Source organism: Coptis chinensis, chromosome 4 (assembly GCF_015680905.1).
Source record: "Coptis chinensis isolate HL-2020 chromosome 4, ASM1568090v1, whole genome shotgun sequence".
Classification (NCBI taxonomy): domain Eukaryota; kingdom Viridiplantae; phylum Streptophyta; class Magnoliopsida; order Ranunculales; family Ranunculaceae; genus Coptis; species Coptis chinensis.
The window spans coordinates 53,867,063-53,885,339 of NC_141459.1; the positions used below are offsets into that span (position 1 = coordinate 53,867,063).

Below are 18,277 nucleotides of genomic sequence, written 5' to 3' on the forward strand. Positions count from 1 at the left end.
AACCGTCTTTTTGCTATCAGGGGGGGGGTATTTTGGTCGTTTCACCATTAAAAAGATTGTCTCCACTCTCTCTACGGTCTCCTTCTTCGTCTCTTCTCTTTTCCGCTTCTACAAAACCCCAAGCAAGAACAGAGACAATGTTTGGTAATTTTGATATTTTCTACGACGTTTGAAAATGTTTGCTAACAATTTCGAAATGATATTGTCTAGAGAAGAAAGATGCGTGAGGGTGTGGGGACTGGGAGGATGAACTCTTGGAGAAGAAGGAGGTTTCAATTTACTAAAAGAGAGAGAAAAAAAAGAAGAAGAGTAGATCGCCACTTTTTAAGGGATATTTACAATAAAACCTTTTTTGGCAAATCCGTTTTAAGTCTGTAAATAATGAGAGTCTGTAAATAAGTGGTATTACTATAATCTGCAACAACAAAAGACGTTTTCATTGTTAAGCTCCAAATCTGCAAGCATACTCAGGTATTATTTACCATCTATTAGATTTCTATGTGAACCTTACTTATGAATTAACTAAGCTTTTTAATGCGATGAGTCCACAAAGATTTGTGTGTGCAACTGCGGAAGTAACGGACTGTTTATTTTTTATTGGTGATAAATTAGTTTTATTTAATTATTTAATTATTGAGTTTATTGTTTTTGGATTTAGGGGTTTTTTTGTAATGGCATTTGGTTCAATTTGTTGCAGGAAATTAATAACCAAAACATGGTTTGGGTCTTTGGCACTTGAGGCAGAGCCTACGTATACTCCACTGCCCAAGGTATGAATTAGAGTTGAATTAATAAATTTGTGATATTGGTAGGAAGTGTGGAGTCCTTTTTATTATCTTTGGCTTTAGAACTGAAATCTGCATATGGCATGAGAAAATCATGTGTTCCGTCTTCTTTATGGAATGTTGGATAGTATGGAAGATTTTCTTTAGGGTGGATGAGGATATCCCATCTCTCATTGGTTCATGGCACAATTTTCAGTCGAGGGGAATGTTTTCCACTGGGAATAGTTGCTAAAAAATATGTGCTTTCGTAGAAAATTCAAAGACACCTTTAGAATCCATGGCTTACATAATATCAAACATAATGTAATAGTATTAAGTCATTAGTACTGCAATATTCGTATATTGATAAATTGAAATGTTCTCTGTGTTGAATTGTTCAGTTTTGTTTTACTTCTTCAAGGCATCTTCTCAGGTATGGTTCCACTATATTTCTTTCATTAAGACATCAGTTAGAATCCTTGCAAAAATCACATTGTGGTTGAAGTTTATAATAAGAGCTATATACATATATGAAGTTTGGTAGCCTAAATTTAAGTAACGACTTTTTCGGCGTGCAATTAGTGAATTCCAAGAAAGGATAGGATTAGACAATCACCCCTACGTAGTTGGTATCCGTAAGCTGAGTTCTTAATTACCTTAACTTAATTTGTCTGATTTTGGTCAGACTTTTTGGAGCAAATGTTCTTCTGATTTTGGTTATTATAAATGTGGTTTGAAGTGTCTATTTTCATCTAATATAAATATGTAATGCCATGATAACTTATTTTGCTTGAGAAAACTGTGTCATGCTGTTTCCATTACCCCCTTTCTTAAGGTAATATTAACAATAATCTATATCCCGCTTTTGCAACTCTAGAAGCTAAGCTTCTCGGAACAATGGTAAAGAAGTGGATCAGGTAGCTTAGTCACCCAATTTTTACCTTATGCAAATATTTGTAGTTATGTTTGGTTATATGCTTTTTGACTTCTGTTATGTAACATCTCTTCGTACCAATGGATTTGATGCCCCTTCCTTTTCCAGAGTAGGTGGCGACTCCTCATACTCTACCATTTTGGTCTTCTTGCTGCTTGCATGTCGCCATGGCGATGCGTGAGAATATTTTTGTTGTATATGGAAAGGTGTTCGATATTTAAAATTTATTACGCTTTGGCCAACTAGATGGTGTAGTTTTTTCAATTGTTGCCTTCTCAATGAGGAAATGTAAACTTGAAACTTTGGTGAATACTTCCTGTGTCCACTTTTTGGTACATATAAAATGTCGGCTTTGATGGTAATCAATTTGAGTTTAGATATTCTGTTTTTTTTTCTTCCTTCATGCCAAAGCGGCTCCAACAAGGCAACGCCATACTAAACCTTTGCTATAATGTGTTCGTGAATTGTATTGAAATTCGAGGAAGAATCGATTGGGAAACTTACCTATTGTCTTCAACTTCAATTAGCTAAGTCCCTATTCTTCTTTTTGTGTTATGTGCTTTTTGTTCTTTGTCTTTGATTTAAATTGGAGGATCCCGTGATTAATGTGCATTACAAGCGTGTGGAATTGATGATGGTCTTCTCTCGGTGCAACGAATTGGTCTTACAAATTAATTATAATTGGCCCTCTATTTAAATCTAACTAATTTGTACACTGTGATTGATGCTATCCATTTTATGTAATTTTTTTCTTGCCGTTTGCGGGGAAAAATCGCGGCGTGCCGTTGCTAGAATTATATCGCATCGCGCGATATAAGTGTTCCACAGAGAGGTTCGTCGAAGTGTAACACATCTCGACAATGACTTAGGTATGTCAATTTTTAATTTAATAATACATACTACTCTCATGTGATTCAAATGAAAGTTGAGTACTTTTTTTCGTTAGTGAAAATTTTAGTTAAATTTACCAATGCAGGTGTTCATAGTCTATAATGCTACTTATTTCTTCAATGGATTTTTTGATGGTGGTTGGTTTTGGATAATCCTTTGTCGTTTTTTTTTTTTCCCCCTCTTAAGTTTGTTTGATGTAATCTACTAAACTCTTATTAGGCTGCAATTTCTGAAAAAAATATTGTGGAAGATACCAATTTCGAGTCTTCTATACCAAAATCAAAGGATTACTCCAAATTTGAACGGAAATTGAACCGTCTAAAAAGACCTTCATTATCAGGTAACATTTTTATTTTATTTTTTCCGTAATTCTTTTGAATCCCACACTGTATACTGTGTGAATAAATAACAACATCATGGTTATTTATATGCAGAAGAAAATTGGGTGAAGATATATCCAGTTTCCAGTAGCAGCCATTTGGATTCTACTAAAGTATAATTTTTTATATTAGACATAATGATTGTTCTTTTTTATTTTGTATCCGACTTAATGACTTATGAAAAGTTAAATTTTTGTGTTATACATATTATGTCCAACGTTTTGCTTAGACTTTGCTTATAAAGCTATATCTTACCATATTCACATGTATGACTTGGTTGAGATAAAAAATCACTTATATTACTTACTCTCCTTAACGATTTGAAATTTCTTTATAGTTTTTTTATTAAACACCAAAAATTAATTTTGCCGACGTGCAACGCACGTGCATGATGCTAGTCTTCGATGTAACATTACGCCCTCAATTCAATGTAACAGGTGTTGTCGAGGTACTTTCCACGACTTTCATGTGTATAACGAAATATTTTACCAGGAATTTAAACTGGTTGGACCACAATTTTGCATTAGTAAACCACAACACGCTTCAACTTTTTCCTTAGTAGTTTTCCTCCGTGTCTTTGCATGATAATAATGTGAATTATTGTCTCACTTGGCCCATTCTAAGGAAGGTAATGGTTGCGGAGTCGTTTGGGATGAAAGGGGCATATTGTGACTAGTTATCATGGTAATGTTATTCAGAAAGTACTTAGCTTGGTTTAGTAAAACCAATATACATTTTCCTAATGAGCTATTTTCAAATGGACTATGGTCAACTCTCGGATGGCAGCTCTTTGTATCATAGAATGTCGGATCTTGGAACTCTCTAAGTTTGTTTTACTTATTCTAATTGTTCTTTCTTGTAGTTGTTGGTAATGCACTTTCTAGAAATCGAGAGACGGTCGGCAAAGTGGTTGCACGCAGCGTAAATATTCTTGCATCGAAGGGTGAGTCTTTTCGGTAGAATCGGTGGCATGATCGATTGCTGATGCATGCAACTATGATATTCTTTGGGATAATCTTTATTTAATGGGTGTAAGAGTAGTTTCGGTTTGTCCGATTGTCATCTTTTGTTGGTAGGGTGCAAAAGAACTTTGAGGAGTGCGTTAATTGGTGCAGATTGTGACAAAGATCTTGTCATCTGAAGGTATTTGCAAGTTTATCTAAACTGTTTTTTCCTTTAAATGGGTATACAATTTATACATTTCCCATTTTTCGCTCTTTTTTCTGTCATTAGATTTGGACTACTTTGGAGTAGTTTGTCATATGAGTGTTCATCAATCTTTGTCATATTGTTTCTTGCTTTATGAAAGGTCTATTACATTGGATATTGTTTGAAGTAGTAATTTAGTTGTTATGCTAAGAAACATGCCCCTTGAGAAAGGTTTCTTTTTTATATCTCTGTCTTGCTTGTCCCTCGTGGAGAAGGCTCTGCGTGAGATCGACTTAAACTAGCCGAAACCAAATATAATCTTGATTCAAAGATGGCTAAAGCTAATGCTCGATTGCTAACATTGAGGAGAAATCTTTGGAGGTGGAATCAAAGTTGCATGCTGCTGATGCTAAGCTTCTTTGAAGCTAGTAGAAAGAGTTTTGAGATGGAGAGAAACACGAAAAGAGGTTGAAGCGTGAAAGTTCACTGCAAAGTGAGCAGCCGATCTTCTGACAAAGTATGCTTTAACACGTCCACCTACTCATACTTTTAAATTTTTTCTGTCGATTACTTTTACAAGTTTTCCAACTTTTAATTGTTACTATGTTTAGGCGGGAATGCATGAAGCAACTTTGTCTAAACAAAGAGAAGAACTGCGAGAGTGGGAAAGAACACTCTGAAGCGAGAAGAGATGCTGAGTGAGGGACGAAGAATCCTCAACCTGAGAGAGGAGGAAAATGAAAGCGAGCTGAGTATTAAGCGGAAAGAGAAAGATCTTGAAGAGATGCAGAGGAAGATTGAAATTAGTAATGAAATCTAGTTGGTTTTGCATACACATAAATATGTATGGTTTTGTATATGGAGTATACTAAAATTCATGTAATGTACTTTGCTACAATATTTTGGTGTTTTGATGAAAGATTCTATTGTATTTTGGTAGAATGTTGATTTGAGTTGGACAGTTTAATTTTTGCAGGAAAAATGGATATGAAATTTAGATTATAAGAATTAAAAAAAAAAAACATTAATGCTTAGAAAAACGACGGATATAGACCGTCAAGAAAATTTATGTATACAGAAAATTGACGTAGCAGACCATCAATAATTTTCAAATTTGCATCCCAAATTTTATTAAAATCAGACAAATTTGACTAGTGAAATAGTAAAGTTTGACAATTATAGACCGTCAACAATTCTATTTATTATTGATGTTGACCACCCGTAAAATAAATTTAAAGTTATTGATGGTAACTAACTGTCAAGAAAAAAAACGACTGCGAATTGTTTGACGGGCCTTGAGACGGGCGATGTAGGTCAAAAACAGTGTTTTTTGACGGGTTTTACTCGTCAAAGGAGTCTTATTTTCACCTAGTGTTAAAAGAACTGTCGAAAAAAAATTCCAAAAAAATATCATATAACAAAAAATTGGAAACTGGGTCAAATGCATTGAACTAACCTAAAAACTTAATTAAAATGGATGCAACTATACTTAACTTAATTCAAAAAATAATTAACGAGAAATCGGAAATTTTATATAAATGCATTGGGTTTTTTTTAAAATAAATAATGAGGCTAAAACGATTTGATGGACAACTCGATGTTTACACCAAGACAAAACTCCAACCAATTAATGGACTATGGGCCAAAGTTTGGGTTTTTATAAAATACATACATATTTATAAGACTTTGGGCTTTTAACGTTGTTCGTACATTTTTTTGGCTTGATACATTATTCATATATACAAAATACACTCTAACGCTTTGTTCAAACAATGTTACAGCATATTCAAACAACATTATGCAAAGTTGCAGACTTGTTTGTAATATTTTAACTATAAATTCCACATACGTTGATAAATAGTAGTAGATAAATAATAGTTCGATTAATACAAATTTTATCGTTCCAATTCTTTGATTCTTCTTCCATCACAACTTAACGATTCAATAAGTGCAAGTTTATACATCAATAAAAAGTTTTTAATAAATAATACTCAGACCAAGGGCACTTTTTCATTAAAAAATTAAACTCAACTACAATTAAATGGGTTAACAAACTTTATTATGGGCTATGTCTAAGATGCACTATAGCCCTGAGAAGTGCACTATGAGCCTAAGCGATGAAATTGGACTGTATGCGTCAATTTAGTTCGTATTACAGATTACCAAATGGGCTTATGATTTAAGTCCACATTTGTATACAACCCACATTTTAATATAGTTTTGAAGTAACATTTTTTATAGATAATAATAAAAATGGAAAAAAATCATATAAAAACGGTCCCATTCGTTGAACGAGTCCAAAAATAAACACCTTTAAACGGGCGTGCCCACACTATTAAGCCTGTCTTTAGCCGCCATTACAATAAACCCCTTCATCAAAACCCTTCAAAAAAAAAATTTATAAAAACATAAACCTTTCAAACAAAATATATTATAAGCAATAAATCATTAGTTATTAATATACATACATTATTTATTTAAGTGGACTTTAGGCTTTTGAGTCATTAGCTATCTATGTAGTAAGTCCGGCTATAGGCCGCGTCAAATGGCTAGTTGAAAAATAGAGAGGAATCTATAGGATAACTAAGGATAAAAGGTCTAAAGTCTAAACCAAGTCAGCTCGTGCTCTAGGCCCACGTCCTTGTCGAAAGCTCCCACGTCCGTGTCGGAATCTCTTATATTTGCACATGCAACTTGACAGACATGTTTAAGACAGATAGCAAAAGTTCCTCCTACCAGTCTCCCTTCAATTATGTTCTACTATTCCAAAGGTGTTCTTTCCCTCTAGTGGATCACTTTGAAAATGGAGTAACTTGGACAAAACCTTTTCAAAATGCTTTTTACACCAAGTACACAACATTTTATCCTATCAAGGGAAATAAGCTAAGTGAACCAGCTTTCACGTACAGAATCACAGGCGAGCTAAAACTTTCTTTAATTCCTTAATTGAGCTTGAATAATTATGCTTGTTATGTTGGATATCTCTTTTTTTTTATTCGCAATCGTAAGTCTTTTGCTTTGGGTTAACCTTTTCCTGAAGCCAATTCTGGAGAAGTATTGGAGCTAGAAATAACTCTGTTGGGTGGTGTCCATCTTTTATGTTTTTACTTTTTAGTCTTAAGCTTCAGTGATACTATTCTATATTGTTTGTTAGTAAGTGTTTGTGCACTTGTGCGTTGATTCTTTCGTCAATAGTACAGTTCTTTGTTTCTATGGGCAAAGGTCGCCAACGTACATCTAAGACAATTTTGGATGAGTAATTAACTGGATATATATAGGATTTCTTACAGTCGCTTCCATGAATTGATTATCTTATATCTTTGAATAACAGAACCACAGTAGTACTAGTACCTAGATTCATAGTTTAGCGAGAGAAAAAAATGGTACTTAGATTCATAAACCATGAAACTTCTACAGGATTGCTTATCTTGATGGCCGGGGAAAATGAACTGCAGCTATTTTTATTTTCTGTTTCTAAATCAGTATCCTTTTTCTTTGTTTTCAGTGATGGTGGGCGCAAATGAACTGCAGTTCATGCCTTAATGGTACATTTGGCTGAACCATTAGTGTATGGCTAATTTATGCAACATTTAACTTTAATCACATATCCATCTGAGATGGATACTTTATAAGTTAGTAAGTTTTCCTTTGTAGTTCGATGATTGAAGGCCTCCTACGAGTGAACTTCCTATTTGAAAATTCATCAAAATGGACTCTAATGATGCGAAAAAGCCGACAATCACAGCATTGATAGATCCTCCTCGACCAAGTCAAACTAAGGATATCAAAAGAAGATATCGTCGCTGTAAAAGTGCTCCTACTGAATTTGTCTTTCCAGGAAAAGATGGTGGCACAGATCTGCCTAAATCGATCTTTACAAAATTCCATCCCAGTTTTTGGCAAGTTGGCTTGTTCTTGGGAGTCTACCTTGGTGTGGGCACCCTGTGCTTCTACCTCTTTAAGAGTCAGATCAAAGGAAAGAAAACAAATGGGGCTCTTGATGCCGCCTATCTCTGCATTGTGACAATGACTACTGTTGGATATGGAGATCTTGTTCCCAATAGTATTGCCACTAAACTCCTTGCTTGTGCCTTTGTCTTCACGGGAATGGCTCTCGTTGGGCTTGTTTTAAGTAAGGCTGCAGACTACCTTGTAGAGAAGCAAGAAATGTTGTTGGTTAAAGCTCTACATTTTCACCAACAAGTTGGCAGAATTGATATAATGAAGGAGATCAAAACAAACAGAGTGAAATACAAACTTCTTATGATTGTGGGCCTTTTGTTGGTGCTTATGATTGTAGGAACAATCTTCTTATCAAGAGTTGAGGATTTAGGCTTGGTTGATTCTTTCTATTGTGTTTGTTCCACCATGACTAGTTTGGGGTATGGCGACAAGAGCTTTTCCACTTTTGGTGGGCGTATTTTTGCTGTGTTTTGGATACTGACTAGTACCATCTGTATGGCTCAGTTCTTCCTCTACCTTGCTGAGCTAAATACTGAGCACAGACAACGATTGCTGGTTAAATGGGTCCTCAAGCGAAGAATGACACGCGTAGATCTTGAGGCAGCGGATTTCGATGATGACGGGGTAGTGAGGTAAGCTGAATTTCAATTGCATATACCTCGAAAACTTGGAACAAAATAATTAAGGGTTCAAGACACTTAAAGGCCTATTACCCGTGTGTTTCAGTTTTTGAAAGTTTCTTTGCGTATAGTCCGGATCTTAGAAGTACATACTTATTTTAAGTTAAAATAAGTACGTAAGTAAAACTTTATCTAGAAAATGAATTCAAACCCAATTTTTTGTAGATATCACCTACTCACCATAAAGACCATCTCCACAAAATTTCAGCATTTCAGCTTATTTGAAAACTTCTAACATAGATAAAAATTGTTGTAATCTTTAAAAAGAAATTTAACGGTCTAGGTAATAGTATTTTTGCAATAATCTTTTGCCTAGGGTAGAAATTTCCAAATGAGTTGAAATTTTGTAGAGATGATGTTTATAGTGAGTAGATGATATCTACAAATAATTAAGTTTGAATTTATTTTCTAAGTGAAGTTATACTTGCGAAATAAGTATGTACTTCTAAGATTCGGACTGTATATATATATATTATTTGGTTTGGTCTCCCGTAATCTTTCTCCTTGGTTCTAATTCTGCAGTACTTCTGAGTTCATCTTATATAAGTTGAAAGAGATGGGGAAAATCAGCCAAGAAGATATTGCACTTATAATGGAGGAATTCAAGGATCTCGACATTGATCAAACTGGGACCTTATCAGCTTCTGACATAACGCTCGCTCAGTCCTCTCAAGCATAGAATTGATTGCCACCAATCACCATCTTGTAGGGATTGACGACTTGTCACTTGTGAATCAATTCTGGGAAATTTAGTTTCCTCAGAATATATCACTTCTCCAGTATATAATCTGTAAAGGCGGCCTTTCAAGAAACAGAATTCCTTCCGGCCTCTCACTGAGAGTTGTAACTAACATTGAGCATTAAAGTGTTTCTAGGCTAGTAAATAGTTGATTCTATTCTTCTTCCTGTGCTTTTATGAAATTTCAGTACTGCATTTCTCGGATGTTGCAACCTTTGTTATTGATTAACGGGGGGAAAGTGTGTTCTTCTACAGTACTGTTCCTTGTACAAGGAATGAAGAAATTTGGTCAGACTGACAGTTCAACGTAAGTCAGAACATCAACCAAGTAACAGCAGGAAACTTTAGCATCTTCAGGAGTGAAAGGTCCATTTAGAAACTGAAGATATCGACCATAAAGTTAAGATTTCAAATCATGTCTTAATTCATTGTAGTTCGCAAGAGAAGTTGTCCTTTGGTTTTAGCAGTTTTGGACATGTCAACCAGTTGACACCATCTAGTAAGAGATGCTCCATAACCAATTAACCATGAAACAGCTTGAGCCCTTCAATGTTAAAGCAACAGAAATCAACCAAAAGATTGAGAATTGTTAAGTATTGTTTCCCATCAGTAAGAAGCAGTTAAGCTGCACATATCTTTTTATTGGCAGCCTTAAGTAAAGTGTAAAAACATGTAACATACATTGATTCAAATATCAATTTAGAGTTTACACAATGGAAATAGCAAGTTTAGACACAGGAATATATCTGAGTCTAGATGTGCATCCCACTCTCAATTTTAGATGGAATGTACTCATCTGACAAGAAAGAAAGAGAAGACACAGATAATGCTTCAATCTCAAATTTTACTCCTCTCTGCAACATTGCCTCCAGCTCTAACCTGTCAAGAAATAATAATTAAATAATAACAATAATTAAAACAAAAACAAAAACAAAAAACAAAGAAAATAAGGGTTTTAGGTAGTTTTGAACTCAGACTGAGCAAAAGGTGAGGATTATATGAAAGATCAAAATAGAAACGGCAAGCACAAAGTCGCAGACATTAAAAGAATCAAAAGAAGTCAACATAGCATACAGATAAATAAGTCAACCTCCATTGTGGTACTTCTTGTTGCAGGTAGCATCTCAATAGGATGGCTTCAGCTTTCCTCTTGTCTGAAAATAAAAATTGGACAATTGATAAGACTCAGCTAAAACATATAATACAGCGTAATGTTACAGGTAAGATCATATTGCACGTTAACCATCTTACCTTCTGCTGTCAAGGGAAGGAGACATTGTTCTGGAAGAAGGTATTTGTCAGAGTCAGAAGGAAAAGCTCCAAGCCAGCGGATCTCGGGCACAGACAGAAGCTTTGCATCGTATCCCATTTCCTACAAGCAAAGCAGCTTGATATGTTGGTTTCAAGTAAACATGAGAAGAAAACTAACATAAATATGAAGATGAAAGAAACTATATTTCTTTTAACTAAATGTACAAAAATTTACAAGTTTTGTCACAGATATTTAACTAAAAACCATACCATAGAACCAAACCGGTAGATTGCCAGAATGTCGAAACCATAAGGATCACAATCAACCAAGCAATAGGCAGGCAGAGCCAGTTCTTCTATAAGAAGCCGCAAAAACCTGATTGGAAGAACATTCACAAATAAACAGATGGAAATACCCAACTGGAGTAATCAGAATTATGAATTTGCATTGTGTATACATATTTATGCAAATAAGGAGAAAATAACACCACTTCCTAGCAAGTCTAGAACTTCACGTTCGGAACTTGTCCAAGTTCGAAACTCCACTTCCTAGCTAGTTAGGAACTCCACGTTTGAAACTCTACTTCCTAGCTAGTCGGGAACTCCACGTTCGGAACTTGTCCAAGTTCGGAATTCCACTTCCTAGCTAGTCAGGAACTCCACGTTCGGAACTTGTCCAAGTTCGGAACTCCACTTCCTAGCTAGTCAGGAACTCCACGTTCGGAACTTGTCCAAGTTCGGAACTCCACTTCCTAGCTAGTTCGGAACTCCATGTTCGGAACTCCACTTCCTAGCTAGTCTGGAACTCCACGTTCGGAACTTGTCCAAGTTCGGAACACCACTTCCTAGCTTGCCTGGAACTCCACGTTCGGAACTTGTCTAAGTTCGGAACTCTACTACTTCCTAACTAGTCTGGAACTCCACGTTCGGATCTTGTCCAAGTTCGGAACTCCACTTCCTCACTAGTTCGGAAATTTTCCATGTTCGGAATTCAACTTCCTAACTAGTCAGGAACTCCAAATTTGGAACTCCACTTCTTCTATGGGAAGTCTAAGTTCGGTACTGCTCTGTCAAGTAATAAACCCGAAATTGTTTTGTGGATTGAAGAATCCGGAACTGCATTGTCCAGTACTAAATCCAGAACTACCTCACCAATTGGAGAACTAAAAAACTGATTGGTCAGTTATGGTTCGATTAGCAAACCCGGAACTGATCAAGACCGAGTTAGACAGTTAAGTTTTTGAAGAAAAAGACGTAGTTGTTTACACCAAAAGCCTCAATTTCGGCAAAGAGAAAGGCGTTGTGTTCGTGGCGACCAAGCAGCTTCAACAACCCATTAATGGTGGTTTCATAGAGAAGAAACAATCGAATCTTTAGACCAAGGTAAACTGTTAGAGCCAAAATTCGAGCTTATTGTTTTCTTTTCGGCGAGATTGACAGACGTTGGATGTAAGCACAATGCTACAAACTTAAAGAGATGTATGGGATGCTTCAAAGGGCGGACACAACCAAATTGGTTCTGGTGGCAGCAAGGACTTTGTAGAAGTGGGTGCTTAAGTTTACATGCGGATGAGATAGTAAGTTTATTTTCTAGTTTCTAATATTTAAAGAGAATGGATTTCGGAAAGTAAGGAAGCGAAGGGACTTCTTGAGCATCTCTATTCTGGATTGGCTAGTTGCACCTTCAGCTCCCACCTCCTGACCAAGTGAAGAAAGAGCATAAACGAGTTACAGTTCCGGTTATGGGCTTATGGGATGTGAGCCCAAGTTCAGGTCCATGTCTGGACCTAAAGAAAAAAAAAAAAAAAAAATAGTTACAGTTCCGGGTTATATAATATAAACGTGCCTGAACCTAAAAGAGTTTCATGTTCAACAGTTCAAGTTTCGCAAGGCTCAGTTCCGAGTCACACTTGCAAGAGTTCAAGTTCGAGTCAAGGTGACTTAGTGAAATCTGCCCAAGTCCGGGCCATGTGACCATGTTCGGTCCCTTACATGAGCTAGTATTCCAGGTCCGGGTAAACACGAGGCATGACAAGTCCGGCTTTCATGAAGTTTAGTTCCAAAATATAATCCCAAGTCCGGATCTTTGTGAAACATGGGTTGTTGACTTACCCAAGTCCGGCTCAGAGTGGAGTTGGTAAAGCTCGATTGATTTGACCAGGTCCGGGTCATCACAAGGCATTGCATGTCCGGATTTCACCAAGTTCCTAATGTCCAAGTCCGGATCATCACAAGGCATGGCAGGACCGGTTTTCACCAGGTTCGGCCTAATGTACAAGGTTCGGGGCATGGTCATGGCAAGTCCGAATTTACAGTTCCTTGCACTGAAGTAATGCAAAATTTTGCCGATACATTCCACAAAGAAAATCGATGCATAAAACGTCGCGTATATTTTTACCCGGCCTTTTTCCTTAAGGGTTTGATTCACAACCCATGAATAAAAAAGGGAGGCACCTGTGTGTGCATATTTTAGCAAATAGATATGTAACACATAGCAGCATCTTCGCAAGGCTCAAATATGGTTTTGGTGTGGGTAGAAAGTACCAGAACACACTTCAAGTCCAAATCCTCCTACTTCTTAGGTTCGGAAGTGAGACACTTTCTAGGTTCGGAAGTGAGACAAGAAGAGGAGGTTCGTGGGCTTTGGAACTACTTGGAGTAATAAGTTCGTATAACCAACTCCTAACTATGAACTACAAATCCGGAACTCAACTACTAGGTTCGGAGCAGGTTCGTGGGCTTTGGAACTAGTTGGAGTAGTCAGTTCGTATAACCAACTCCTAACTATGAACTCCAAATCCGGAACTTAACTACTAAGTTCGGAGCAAGTTCATGGGCTTTGAAACTAGTTGGCGAAGTAGGTTCGTATAACCAACTCCTAACTATGGACTCCAAATCCGGAACTCAACTACTAGGCTTGGAGCTCTAACTACTACTCCGAACCTAAACATGTTTTTATGTTGTTTAAGTCAATAAAGGAGACCTATTTGACTTGGGAAACATGGGGCTTCTAGAAGAGTCAATATGAGACTTAACAAGAGACGGTCTCCTAGTTAAACACTAATTGGGAAACCTCATCTATTCTTATAAATAGAATAGTTGAACTACGCTTTGAGTTTGATTCCTATACAAAGGATACGTAGGCAACCATTAAAAAACGTGGTTCAACTCATCATCTTCTACATCTCTTCTTCTTCTTGATCCAATACTTCTCATTGTTCTTTGGTCATTAACAAAATACTTGTGTTTCTAGATTAGGAAAAATCATCACACATGCATATACTTTTTCAGAGAGAACCCAAGCATGATAAAAGCTATACAAACTTTCAAATATTTCCAACATCTGAAATGTATTTGAAAAGTTTTTTCTTTTCATAAATGAACATATCCAAACACATATTATTATTATTATTATTATTATTATTATTTTTTTTTTGGATATGAGCATGCAGTAACAGAGGGTACTAGCTGAAAATAAATCAATAAAAGAAGGACAATATGAACGAAACAAAAGGAAAAGCAAGGGAAGATCATCACCTTCTCGTGGAAACATCTGGATAGCCTCTTCCCTGTAGTGATTGGTCATAGTACATAAGCTTTAAGCCATGTGGATAGATTTTAATTTTTTCGTTCATGTAACACTTTTTACAGGGATGCTTCTCAAGTAAGTTAAGTGACCTAATATTGAAAGAAAAGGGAAGCAGGAAAATAGAAAAAGACTGCTGAATTTTTTTCGCAAATTTCATTACAGGATAATTCTGTGGAACTAAATATTTGACCGTCTAAGAAGAAACGTGTTAGAAGGAACAATACGAAGAGGATGTTAGGGTTGACGAGTGATAAGAACACATAAGGTAACCTTTTGTAGATAAATCGATGTATTTTTCATAACCAATAAGGTAAATTAGGAAGAATTTTACTAGAGGAATTCAGATAAGTCGACAGCAGACAACTTAAAATCATTTAAACAATTGAAGGTCTACATTAAGTTGAAAAGTAAAACAGCGAGCAGGGGCACCTTTCTGTAGGTTGAGATGACGAAATTTGGGAAAAACGAAAAACAACTAGTAAAATTTAAACTGCATAGGGTACTACGAGGAATGTACTAAGATATATCTCAGTGGAGAACATCGCCAAAAGTAGAGATGATTAATGGTTTTGGTGATGCTTTTCTTATTTAGTTTATGTGAATGATAATATGAAAAATGTGCTTACCGTGATTACAATACACCGGTGTTTATCACAGAAATTGTCATTTGCTAAGCGCTGAAATACTGCAGGCAGAGGTTAAATGTCCGTCACTGGACTGGTACCTCTAAATACTCATAATATAATTCATCCACTTCTGCAGAAACTTACCTGCTTCCTTCTCTACCACCAGTATGTAATGTGCTACGCTAACGATATCTATATGCAAATAAAATCAAATTCAAAAAACCAATGCTAGCAAGCTTGTGCAGCAGAAGGGTGATCAAGACCTTTCAATAATTATAATCATATAAGTAATAAATCATAAATGCAAAACCTTTAAAAGTAATTTTCTTCATTTCTGCCTAGTTACATATCCTTGGACACTTACAACCTCGTACTGCTGTTATTTCCACTTACTTAACAAGCCCAAAAATTGATATTTTACTCAGTAAAGTAGATAAGAGAATAAAAAAACTGTCAATTCTGATTGAAAGACCATCAAATTAACCATTGTTTGATACCTTTGATATCTTCAACATGAACAGGAATAGGGTGGGCCTGCTAGTAAACCAGTTAATTAGATATCCACAATATAGTGAAGCCCTTTTACTTATTAATGTAATATGCAGTTGTGCATACTTACAGTGGAAGGTCTCTTTAGGCAATCAAACTTCCTTTCGCTTTCTGAGAATCTTAGCCAACCCATCACCAACCTATAACAGCAGTTAAGGAATCAATTTATTCTATTGCAAGAAACATAAAGTTTCAAAATTAGTCTACAACCAAAATGCACACAGACACACACAAGATTTCCCAGTGGTAGGTTTAGAAACAGAAGGGAACGAAGACCATAATGTACAAAATACAAACTAAAAAGATATATCTCAATTTGTTTCTTCATCCCAACAGTGAGTAGAAGCAACAAACTCGAGACTTGAAAGTCATCAATTAGAAAAGATTTTATACACGGCATGTATATTCCTGTTCTACAAATTGAAGACACAAATTTTAAGGACCATACCCTTTTCCAACAGATACCTGCCAAAAGTAAAAGAAATTATGTCAGATAACTAGCTTGTTTTCCTTTAACCATATGTTAGTTGAGCTTTCATGTTTCTTTCAAGAGAAGATATTTAACTAAATACCGGCTACATAATGTCGACAAACCTTCGATCAGTTAAACATAAGTTCTGCACGTGTGTGTAAGAAACCAGCCCAACATAACATATATAACCTTTTGTTTTTTAAATTACTAATCTAAGATACTTTTTGAATCACTTGATTGAAGCATTTAAACAAACATCTATGCTATCAAAGTACCTACCACATTCAGGTTATGACGACTGCACTTCAAGAGAACGCATATGTCATTGATGGCTCGATCCACAACCGCTTGCTCTACATAGAGTATAGAAAAATGTGTATATATGAAAGGAAGCTAAGAAGTAAGTAAAGCTGTTGACTAATAGATTATATCTATAACCTGAGAACACAGATGGATGCATGTAATATATGTCTCTCTTTGAACCGTGTTTGTTTTCTTGAAGAAGCTTTTGAACAATTAGTAACACCCTTAGCATAACATCTGGACCAATAAATAAAAAATATATATATATACCAATTGCATTTAACTGAATCCCAATTCCAATCAAACAAAGTAAAAAAATATATATACCTGTCCGGCGCGCGTAACAATCCCTTTGAAACGAGACTAGTATTTGTTTACTCTTATGCAAATCAGAGCTACATTCACAAAAATAAAATGTAATTACACACGTGGATATTTAGCTTTAATAATTGAAATGAATGAAAAAAAGACTCACCAGTTTCCAGTATTATTTGTACAGTAATTATGGTGACGATCAAGAATGACAAGTGGAGAGCGACCATTGGACAGGTCTTGTATAATTGATTTTGTAAACTCTGTGGATGTTTATAAATTAGGGACAATATTGTAATCTCAGTAGAATTAATATATTAATTGATTAATTGAGGTGGTACCTCTAATTTTCTTGAGAATTGCATGCCTTGTTACTGATCTTCTTGATCGACTTCCCTCCATTTTCTCTAGCTAGTCTCATAATGTGTTTTGAAATTGAACTACCCGCTCTTTATGGTAATCTTACCCATGGGCCGGGAGCCCGAAGCCGAACTAAAAGCCCAACTTGATTTTTTAAAAAGGAGAACTTAAATACGGGAAATTTGAGATAACGATCATATTTATTTTTATTTTTTTCTATAATATAGATAACGATCATATGTTATACACTCATAGTGACATGGTGTGCCGTTATAACTTATAGGGTTGGGTCCTATTAAGTTTGTATTATTATAATTTTATAAACATAATGAGCACCTTTGGCCCCCATTACCAATCACCATCGGAATATCAGATATTCACTACGCATTACACAAAATCAAATAACGGGCATTGACATATTAATTGTTCCCGAAATTTACATTGGTTTATATCCATTCAGTTCCTTGAACGAAATACATAAGATTATTACAGATAACAACTTAAAATAATGCAAAAGTGCAAAACACACTTGTTATTTCTCTTCTTCTTGCTCTTGCTCCTTTTGTATTAGTTCTTCAGGCTGCCCAGCAACATAGTCCAATAGTCCTTCCCCTGGTTTATCACTAGAAATTTCAGACACCAATGGAGAAGTCCGACCAAAGAACAAAACAGCAAATAAAAAAAGAGCTGTGGACATAAAAAGTGGCCAGAAATATGAGAGAATAGTTAGAAATCTGGGTGCTATGAGGAATAGAGAAAGAATGAGTAGTAACACGAGCGTTGAAAACATGAAATGAAACTTATATTTCATAAGTTTCTCTGGAACAGCCATGGTTGAGAGAATGAGATCAGTAAGATAAGAGAGTACGTGCGTGGGTCTTTAAAGAATTTTGGAATGGTTCATTGATTAAGAAATTGGATTGTGCTATCTCTCTTTCTCTCTCTTTCTGCAAAGCCAAAGATTCTCTGCTTCATATGTTTGTTTTATCAATTTCAGTACTATGGTATATATTTTTTTAACCATGTTTTTCTTTCCCAAAAATGCCCATTGTTTTGTATCACGGAATTTCTATATATACACGATACAAGTCAATGGTAGGGACATGTTTCCTTTTCATCAAGGTGAAGAATAATGCGTTAATTCTTCTAATTTGGAATCATCATACTTCATACTGTTGGAATATTTCTCATTGCTTATCTTAATCGGATTTTACAAGAAGTTTTTAAGAAGAAGATTCAAAATTAGGTAACTTTACTGGTTGGTTATCAAAAAAACACGTAAAATTGAAACAAATTTGCAATAGGATTAAGGGCA

The 18,277-nt window shown here is 35.6% G+C and overlaps 3 protein-coding genes and 2 long non-coding RNA genes across 8 annotated transcripts; 3 read left to right on the forward strand and 2 right to left on the reverse strand.

The window, feature by feature from the left end:
* The first annotated feature begins 41 nt into the window (after window positions 1-41).
* LOC147504000 (uncharacterized) lies at window positions 42-1,889 on the forward strand. Its single transcript, XR_015220321.1, has 3 exons — window positions 42-471; window positions 698-770; window positions 1,166-1,889. It is a non-coding gene; the product is annotated as an uncharacterized LOC147504000 (long non-coding RNA).
* Window positions 1,890-2,762: 873 nt separating this feature from the next.
* On the forward strand, window positions 2,763-3,172 carry LOC147504001 (uncharacterized). Its single transcript, XR_015220322.1, has 2 exons — window positions 2,763-2,929; window positions 3,024-3,172. It is a non-coding gene; the product is annotated as an uncharacterized LOC147504001 (long non-coding RNA).
* A 3,670-nt stretch (window positions 3,173-6,842) lies between these two features.
* Window positions 6,843-9,704, forward strand: LOC147504002 (two-pore potassium channel 1-like). Of its 2 annotated transcripts, none has more exons than XM_086557114.1 (4): window positions 6,843-7,035; window positions 7,624-7,686; window positions 7,773-8,713; window positions 9,284-9,704. In XM_086557114.1, exons 3-4 carry the CDS (start codon window positions 7,827-7,829, stop codon window positions 9,438-9,440), a joined length of 1,044 nt encoding a protein of 347 aa, XP_086413240.1. In that variant the 5' UTR covers window positions 6,843-7,035; window positions 7,624-7,686; window positions 7,773-7,826; the 3' UTR covers window positions 9,441-9,704. The 2 variants fall into 2 exon arrangements, with proteins under 2 accessions (XP_086413240.1, XP_086413239.1); XM_086557113.1 differs by having other exon boundaries at window positions 7,624-7,663.
* Window positions 9,705-10,086: 382 nt separating this feature from the next.
* ATSPO11-1 (Spo11/DNA topoisomerase VI, subunit A protein) lies at window positions 10,087-17,144 on the reverse strand. 3 transcript variants are annotated; one of them, XM_086557111.1, is made up of 15 exons: window positions 16,944-17,142; window positions 16,766-16,865; window positions 16,618-16,685; window positions 16,426-16,527; window positions 16,267-16,340; window positions 15,964-15,980; window positions 15,586-15,655; window positions 15,464-15,500; window positions 15,111-15,158; window positions 14,967-15,025; window positions 14,289-14,320; window positions 11,022-11,127; window positions 10,752-10,872; window positions 10,575-10,654; window positions 10,087-10,379 (listed from the first exon to the last, which is right to left on the reverse strand). In XM_086557111.1, the coding sequence occupies exons 1-15, from the start codon at window positions 17,002-17,004 to the stop codon at window positions 10,338-10,340; spliced, it is 1,017 nt and encodes a 338-aa protein (XP_086413237.1). In that variant the 5' UTR covers window positions 17,005-17,142; the 3' UTR covers window positions 10,087-10,337. The 3 variants fall into 3 exon arrangements, with proteins under 3 accessions (XP_086413237.1, XP_086413236.1, XP_086413238.1); XM_086557110.1 differs by having other exon boundaries at window positions 10,591-10,654; window positions 16,944-17,139; XM_086557112.1 differs by lacking the exon at window positions 16,426-16,527 and having other exon boundaries at window positions 10,591-10,654; window positions 16,944-17,144.
* A 212-nt stretch (window positions 17,145-17,356) lies between these two features.
* On the reverse strand, window positions 17,357-18,006 carry LOC147504004 (uncharacterized). Its single transcript, XM_086557115.1, has one exon. It carries the CDS (start codon window positions 17,792-17,794, stop codon window positions 17,495-17,497), a length of 300 nt encoding a protein of 99 aa, XP_086413241.1. The 5' UTR covers window positions 17,795-18,006; the 3' UTR covers window positions 17,357-17,494.
* Between the last annotated feature and the right edge of the window lie 271 nt (window positions 18,007-18,277).